The 9,081-nt window shown below is 47.7% G+C and overlaps 1 protein-coding gene and 1 pseudogene across 1 annotated transcript; both read right to left on the bottom strand.

Annotated features, from left to right (window-relative positions):
• Positions 1 to 445: 445 nt before the first annotated feature.
• LOC123405487 lies at positions 446 to 2,236 on the bottom strand (annotated as a pseudogene).
• Positions 2,237 to 3,058: 822 nt separating this feature from the next.
• LOC123403960 (40S ribosomal protein S11-like) lies at positions 3,059 to 6,082 on the bottom strand. The gene is made up of 6 exons (XM_045097864.1): positions 5,919 to 6,082; positions 5,264 to 5,304; positions 5,070 to 5,173; positions 3,760 to 3,904; positions 3,593 to 3,682; positions 3,059 to 3,373 (listed from the first exon to the last, which is right to left on the bottom strand). Exons 1-6 carry the CDS (start codon positions 5,928 to 5,930, stop codon positions 3,280 to 3,282), a joined length of 486 nt encoding a protein of 161 aa, XP_044953799.1. The 5' UTR covers positions 5,931 to 6,082; the 3' UTR covers positions 3,059 to 3,279.
• Positions 6,083 to 9,081: the final 2,999 nt, after the last annotated feature.

Below are 9,081 nucleotides of genomic sequence, written 5' to 3' on the forward strand. Positions count from 1 at the left end.
ATGATTTTTTGACTATCTACGAATAAGGTTTGCCCCCTTCTATAAGGGGAGGGGCTATGACGACAATATTGCCATTGGCTCGCTTTAGTGCTTCTATAAAGGAGGGGCGATGATGACGGATATCTCCCCTAATAATAAAGCACCGAATGCTTCTGTCGTCCGTCGCGGTGTTTTTGCAAAAAAAGTCCCTGTCGTTTCAGGTAATTAACCCGCAGTCCTTCTGTAAGTCGGGTCGAACCGTTTTTCACTTTTTATGAAAACCCCTTGTATTTAATCTGAACTAACCTACGGTCCCTACATCATCGGTGATTGAGCAGACGAGGTTGGGGACGGAGGACGCGAGGAGCACACGAGGCCGACGACGGTCGCGAGACAACCACAGCAGGCCGCCGCCCCGCGCCGTCCCGAGGCGACGTGTGTGCCGCTCCAAACCGCAGCTGCTAGCTCAAAAATCCCCGCTCCCCACGCTTCTCTCTCCCCGCTCCACGGCGAGCAGCATCAGCGGCGCAAGCCTCTTCTTGGCGATGGTCGCTTTCTGCAGGATCGATGTGAGCGCGGCGCCGACCCCAGGTGTGACGTCGACCAGCACCGCCTTGAGCGTCGGCCATGCCACCCCCCCCCCCCCCCCCGCGCAGTTCGCCACCGCATTGTACCTCCTGCCCGACGGGCCCGCAGTGCCGCCCCCTTGGGCGTCCTGTAGTCGAGCACCTCGTCGGCGCCCTAGCCCCGGACGAAGTCCATGTTGCGCGTGCCACGGGTGGTTGTGACGTGCAGGCCCGCAAGCTTCGCGAGCTACACGGCGTAGTGGCCCACGCCACCTGAGGCCGCGGTCACCAGCGCGTTCTTCGGATCGGTGGCACCGAAGGTCCCGTCGAAGCTGACCCCGGTGAGCTTGAGCAGCTGCTGGCGGCGGCCAACAGGCAGGCGCCTACTACGGCGGACACCTCCGACGGCCTCTTCACCGCGAGGGACGCCGGCGCCACCGCGTACTCGGCGAGCCCGCCGCCGCTCTGCAGTCACGGACCCTGTGAGAGCACTGGATTTTGACAGTGTACGATAGAGACGAGACGGAACCATAGTGTTGGTCAGTGTGTTGTCTTCTTACCGGGAAGCTGATTGAGATGACCTTGTTTCCCGGCTTGAAGTTGGTCACGCCGCTGCCCAGCTCCACCACCTCGCCGGCCAGATCGCCCACTGCATGTTTCCTATGAAGATAATTCTTGCATGAGCATTGAGCATACAAGTATACATGTGGAATTTGACGTAGTGCCCACGTAAAAAAGGTCCATCAGTCTGTAATTGTATCCATCTGTTTTAGTCTGCATTCAAGTCATTTTCCCCTCAGAAACAAACTATGCTAGGTCGCGTTATGTCCAGAACCTTCAACAACCGCTTGAATTGGTACGAGATTTTAGAAGCTTGTTTCGTTTCTGATTCAACAGCAGAGGGATAATAGTGGAATAGAAAAGGTTCAATTCAGAAAGCAGAGCGTAATCACTAGCCAAATGATATGGAGGAGATTTTTATTAGCTATGAAGCCGACCGGTACGGGATTTTAGAAGCTTGTTTCGTTCCTATCTGAACTGTTAGCTGGTAGTTTGTTTGAGCTATGTGTCACCAGGTTTTAGTCCTATAGTGGCCGTTTCAATGTCGAGCGGTTACAATGGGTTTCCTTTCGTGATGTGTCAAACTTAATTTTCTCCTTTCCCTCCCCGTGTTCTTCTGAAACTTATATATTTCTGTTCATTAATAATGAAAAGGGGTAAAGCCCGGTTCGAAAAAATCAAGCCGGTCGGTATCATGTGATTTTCATCTCTACTTGGCAATCATTGCCACAACCAAGTCTGAATTGGGTAGCGATGTCTTAGCCTGAAGCTCAATTACCTGGCGTGAAGGGAAACACAAAGGAAAAGAGTAAAAAAGTAGAGTGAAGTCAGGGGAGAAGGGTTCGTGACGGAGGGCCAGCACCTTTTGGGAGAGGTTGTGCACCTCTGCGACGCGGATGCGCTTGTTGTCGGACGCGCCTCTCCCACGTGGGCGGGCGGAGGTCCCCTGCGGCTCGGGCTCCGACGACCCGCCCGCCTCGCTCTCGTAGAACGAGCCTCCGGCGCCGCCCCGGGGGTCGCCATACTATGCGTGCTGCTGCTGTTGGTGGCTTAGCGCGGCCGCAGCCGCCGCAGCGTGGAAGGTCGCCCCTCCGTCGAACATCTCGCGATGTACCACCTTGCCCCGCCATCGCCTCCGGGCATGTTGCATCAGCACCAATTCCCTCACCGCCCTGCCCTCTTCAAACCCGCCGCCTCACTGCTCCTCTATCCCGCCTGGCCCGACCACCTTCTACCACCACATCACACTGAGACCCCACGGCTCCTCATATATGGGGATGTATCTGGTGCACCGTATCCCCGTTGCACATTCTAAAATGTTCGGAAAAATTCAAAAAAAATAGTGCATTGACACAACATAAATGTATGTTGCCACAAAAAATCAAATCAAAATTCAAAACAATGCCTATAGTGTCGAAATTGAAGATGGATCACTACTACAGACAACGTGGACAACAGGATTGATCACGTTTGTTGTTAATAGGTGGATATTGTGGCCGTATAGAAAAAATGCAATACAAATAGAGCACCATGTGTGTAAGGATTTGTTTTACCCGTTGCAACGCACAGACATTTTTTGCTAGTTGATATATTTTTTGTTACTTTTGCTATTCTTTGTACATAGCATTTGGGAGCGCATGAGTATCTTACAAACGTTCCCTCGGGGTTACTGTTACCATCATTGTGCTACTTCGGCAGAGTTCAGAGTTGCGTCCAAACCATCCTTGCCCGCTTGCTTACGCAAGTGTTCTGGAGCCACGGCTCGCGACACGGAATGTTATCCGTGCAAGGTGCGATCTCTAGTCTCTCGTGTTGAGCTCCCGGCTATCATTCAGGAACAGACTTCCTTCAACAACAGATAGATGTGATAAATCAGCACTTGCGTGCTGAAACTTTGTTGGTAGTACTAGATAAACATTACAGACTAAATTCAGATTACGTCACAAGCAAAAGGCCAAAAAGAGTGATGTATATTAACGAGTAACCAGGTAACAGCATCAAAAATCTCCTTCACGAAGCACTCTGAACATAACTTCACTAAACCCCTCACTCTTGACTTGGAAGCTTGGAGAACAATCAAGGCAAAACCCTCGTACACACAGATGGAAGAATATAGATGTGACGTCAAAATTTCATGGAGAAAAGGTTTCAGAGAAAAAAGGTCATGACTTGCTCAGACACCGGTGAACGCCTTCTTGACAGCACCACTCTTTGACCCTGCTGGGACGACCTTCAACACATTGAACCGCACAGTCTTGGACAGTGGCCTACATGGCATGATTTATTTAACTCAGTTACAAGCAGTGCTCAACAGATAACGCTACATGTTTCAACTCTCAGTCAGTCAATGTGATAATGAGGTCATGCCATGCCGCATTTAACCAAAAGCATGTCGATGTTCACAATTTATCTAGCTAGCTAGCTAATGTCTGTTAATGATGTCAATGTGCAGGCCCATTACAAAAGTACATACTACTATTTTTTACCTGCACTGGCCAATGATCACATGATCTCCTTCTCTCACACGGAAGCAAGGGGAAATGTGGGCAGGGATGTTGGAGTGCCTCTTCTCGTACCTATTCACGGATATCACTATATTGCTTACGTTGCAACAATCAAAACAATTAAAAACCAATGAAGAAGATTAGCTTGCCTCTGGTATTTTTTCACATAGTGAAGGTAGTTCCTACGAACAATGATGGTCCTGTTCATTTTAGCACTATGACATGTTCCAGCAATGATGCGACCCCTAATTGACACAGTGCCAGTGAATGGGCACTTCTTATCAATGTAGGTTCCTGAAACAAGCCAGATTAAATACACAAATAGCTTGTGCAATGTACAGACTAACTAGACAAACAATAATGACTAAGCACACTGTGACCAGATGACAATCAAATATCATGATTCCAACAAATTTTGAGACAAAGCGTGTTTCAAGATGTCATGAAGAAACTAACTGAACAAAGATTCACTTGATTAAGATGGCAACTGAAGCAAAATTGATCAATCACAAATGATAAATGCAGAAGTATATTCTTGATCAACATCTAACTTTAAAGAACAACAGATTATATTGATATGAAATCACATAGATAAAGAAGAAGCAAAAGCATAACAAGGTCAAAGACAACTTCATGTATTAACAAGCACTGCCCTTTCTATTAGCAGAAAAGAGAGTTCATGAACGAAAGATCACCAACAACAAACAAACACTGCAGTTTAAATTGCGTCAGATGACATATTGGTAAACACTCAGCAGTTGAAAGGCATTCAGTTTGAAAAGAAAAGATAGTCGAACATAAGACAGAAAGCATCAGACAGCAGAGGAGGAATTAATATAAACTTCCCAGGCAGGGAATCCTTAGCAGCAATAATATGGGACTGGTGCAGACTGCAACTATTTTTACTTGATAGTGTTTCTGCCGGGTCTTGGAACTTGAGACCTCTTGTTGGCTCTATACCATATTAAATTTGTGTACCAGCGAATTCATTCAATCCAAAAGTCCAAACTGATGGAGAAGTGGCAAAATGTTTCAACAGAGAATATCAACAAAATGTATGTTTGACACAATATTTTCATAAACAGTAGAGCACTGCTAAAAATAACAAACTAATGAAACATATTGATAGCACGAGCACAAGAGACTGCATAATAATATTTCAGAACAAGTAAAATTAATGCTCACTGCACATCAGCATTGCAAGTCATAACAGATAAAACAATGAACCTCCCCAAGTTGCAGGCTATACTGACCTTTATGGTGTAGACAAACTAAAGATGTATATCTAGCTAAAAAGCATAAGAACATAAGAAGAAGAAAAATAATGAATAAATGTCACATGCTTCAACACGTCCATGAGTACAAGGCACTTAATAACATTCGATGCTACAAAATGGACAAGGCAGCACGCCAACTTATCTATCACATTATAATTGGAAAAAGGAGTGACAGAACATACCCTCAATGGCTTCCTTGGGAGTCTTGAAACCAAGGCCAACACTCTTCCAGAACCTGTTGCCCTCCTTGCCAGGCTTATTGTTCCCCTTTGTGGCCTTCTTTGAGCTGTAATTGCAAATTAAGTCATGATCACCAACTCAGGACACAGATTTTACCATCTTACTTATATAATGTAAAAATAACAGCTCCTCGTACCAGAGGAACACCTTAGGCTGCTTCAGGAAAGCCTTCTCAGTCTGCAAAAGCCAGAAAAACTGTTTAGGACATGTTTGGTTAAAGCCTGAGAATACCTAAAGCATCCCAAACATTTTGTCTGATATGGCTACCATGTGACAAGAAATATAGAGCCGGTACCGTACCAAGCTTATCCAGGAAGCTAAGCTTATTGACTCATGGCAATGGGGATTAGAGGGTGACAGTGAACAGAACAATAGCCTAATTTTCACAGGTTAATGGAATCCATCTACGACTGAAACTAAAGAGTCCGCCTACGGAACATTGGAATTAGCAAATGCAAGGATGCAGTGATCAAACGTATATATGCCACTACGCCCACTATTTTGGAATGTCTAAGTCTCCGGCACTAAGCGATAGGCGAAGCGAATGGACAAAAACTATTCATAGTTTGTGTCATACCAATGCTGGACTTCAATATTGCTCTACTTTGTTAACACCTAAAGTACCTACCGTGCTAGATCTAAATCTTGTATCAGACTAATCAATGGAGAACAAGGGAAAAAAATCGTCAAAAAATAGATAATTTGACTCAAAGGAATGTCCCAGAGAACTCAAATTGGGCAAACAAGAGAAAGTGGAGACGAAATTAAGTGATAGGATCGACATAGCTGACCTGCTCTGCCATGGCTGATGCTCGAAGGCGATGGGGCCGACGGCGGCACGCACTAGGCGGCGAGAGGCGAGAGAAGGCGTAGCCGCGTAGGCGAGACAAAAACCCTACTCGTCGCGCTGGTTTATGTACGCAAATCAGATGGGCTCTTGCGGACCTGGGTCTCGAGCTGGTTTCCCCCAGTTGGGCTACTCTTTTTAGATGGTTGGCCTGCCTTTAGTCACTCGTTTTTTGCCTAAAAACAACATCACTTGTATTGCTAACAAAAATATCATTTGTTTCGATTTAGCTGTCACCAGCATGTTTGGCTTGGCTGACCACATGATCCTGTAATGATCCCTATAAACATCGCACTTGAATAAAGTGGGACAATGTTTACCTAAATAATGTGTTTTATATTTATTTCAGTTCATTGATTTGTTTTTGGTTATAATTATGGAAAAGTCTTTGGATCAACCCGTGGATCTCGCGAAAACGTCCACCACATCGTATGCTCAACACATGTCCCTTGGAACCACTTTTGTCTCTGAAACGCCACACCTTTTCTTATCCAGTCATTCATCCCAATCATATTCGTCTTCGTCGCCTACCATCAGGGCATCGCCGCCGTCGCGTTCCTCCTCGCCTCGCTCGCCACCAGGGGGATCACGCTGCGCCCATGGCCGTCGGCTGCTGCGCCGGCTCGTTCCGCCTCGCCCTGGATCAGCCCTCGCTCCGAAGATACAGACCAGCACGGCGGCGAAGCCCTTGGATGCGGCCCCACGGACGGGGCTGGAGGCGGAGGCGGCAAGGGCGCTCAGAGAAGAGAGATCGCCGAAAGATGAAGCGTCTCTTCCCCTCTGCTTCCTTTCCCTCTCCTTTAACCTTGCAGCCATTCATCGCCTCTCCAGTTTTCTGCAACGCGGTCGTTGTTTCTGCAACGCGGTTGTTGTTGCAGGAGTTGGAGAAATTGTTTCTGCAACCCGTTCGTTGTTTCAGGAATTGTTTCTACTACCCCTTCGTTGTTTCAGGAATTGTTTCTGCAACAACAGCCGTGTTACAGAAAGACGAAGGAAAAAAATCTGCAACAAAGCGATTGTTTCTAGAACTCGACCTTTGTTTGAGGAACTAATGGGTCCAAAATTTATTTTTTACAACAAAGCGATTGTTTCTACAACTCGACCGTCGTTTCAGGAATCACTGGGTGCTGGCCGGAGCCCCGCGCGCGGATCGGATGGACGGATCGGACGGCTGTACATCTAGATCGGACGACCGTCGAGGTGGCGGGTGTTTATTAAACATCCGCCGGTGAACGCGTAGTAGCCCCCCATTATTGCCTTTCAGGGTATTAGAATTTTTACAATTATATTGTGAATTTTTGGTTACTTCGATAAATGTAAATGTATACCATTTCAAAGAAAGTTTATTAATTAAGTTATCTTTATTCTATGGTCAATTATTTGTTTCACCACAGAAAAAATATCAACGTGAATAAATCAACCATGCATCTCTAGGTTATATCATTTTATTTATCACACAAACATATTTACTTTAATAGATGGAATACAATCCGGATACAGGTATAAAAAGGATTGTTACAGTACACATGGCACAAAAGAATATTGGAACCAGCAGCGAGCTCGGCGGCGAACACCAGGACCGGATCTCCGCGCCCCCAATCGCAGAACCGCTCGCGTCGCCTCCAGGGGGGCGACTCGGGTGCCCTAGCCGCCGCCCTCGACCTCCCTCCTCCCCTGCTTCCCTGCCGCCGCCGGAGGAGGCCGGCGAGCGAAGCTCGCCCGGCGGACGGCGGACGGCAGGCCTTCCTCCCTTCTTCATGAAGGGATCCTCTGGCTGAGATACGACGGCGTTCCTGGGCGTACGGCATGGAGGCGGAGTTGGCGCGCTCGGGCGGCGGCCCGATGGGATCATGGCAGCGCTGCGGGGGCTGCCGGCGGATCTGGGGTTAACAACCCCAGATCGGTTCTCCTTCTCGGATGATGCTGGATCTGAACATGGTGGTGGCGCCATCCCCTTCATTAGGGATGACGGTCAGGTGGTGGGTCCTTGCGGCGTTGCCGGTGGCGGCGGATCTTGGGATCCCGCTCCCGGGGACGTCACAGGATGTGGTGGCCCGTGCAGGAGAGATGGGTTCTTCGAACAGATCTGGATAAAAGTTTGCTTTCGCCTACTGCCAAAGCCGGCGATGGCGGCGTTGTCTACGTCATTTCCTTCCTGAAGGCATCGCCGAGGAAAAGTTCAAGGCCACTCTTTGCTACCTCCAGGGGAAACCCTAGATCAGTAGATCGGATGACGGCGATGCTCTGGTGTCGTTTCCCTCTTGGGGGCGTCATTCATGGAGGTACACACGGGTTCGAGGGATCATTGGTCGGCATCAACGATGGAGCGGCGTTCCTTGTGACACATCGACGTCGTGGAGTCTCGGCGGCGAGGCGCAACAAAGTCTCGACGACGGATGCGTGGTGATGAGCGCGCGTAGGGAGGAGGCGCTGTCTGGCGCCGTGGGGGCATCGACGACAGGCCTTGCAAGGTCGATGTGTTAGTAACTCTTCTGAAGATGGATTGATGGAAAGCGGTGGCGACGACCTATGAGGGTGCGTTGGACCGGTTTGTGCACCTGATCCGGTATGTGGCTCGGTCGGGGCCTCCGGCTTTAGATGTTAGGCTAGGTGAGAGGTCTGGATATGTGGCTCACACTTTCTACACCTCTTCATCATTGGATAGGAGTAGCGACAGATATTGTCAAGAGGGCGGCTTCAGATATATTGATGTATTGCTTTGTAAGATCTTTGTGAATAATTAATAAAATGACTGCATGCATCTTCCAGATGCAGAGGCCGGAGGTCATCCTCCTTTTCTAAAAAGAACATGGCACAAAAAACTTTTGCGATGTTTCATTATTTATAACATACAAAAGCAAGCAACGCGTACCGTTCCAACAAATGACAAAATATGGTCATCAACCGTGAGATAGTTACCAGGCAGATGCTGCCTGGTTAGCAATCTTATACCTTGAAATATGAAATTATATTGCGAATTAACATATAGTTGGATGGTTAGAGGTACTATGGTATTCTTAGCCCATCAGGGTTTAAGTCCTGGTGTTCGTATTTATTCGTGGATTTATTTTAAGATTTTCGACGATGCACATTTAGTGACAAACGTT

Source organism: Hordeum vulgare, chromosome 6H (assembly GCF_904849725.1).
Source record: "Hordeum vulgare subsp. vulgare chromosome 6H, MorexV3_pseudomolecules_assembly, whole genome shotgun sequence".
Classification (NCBI taxonomy): Eukaryota; Viridiplantae; Streptophyta; class Magnoliopsida; order Poales; family Poaceae; genus Hordeum; species Hordeum vulgare.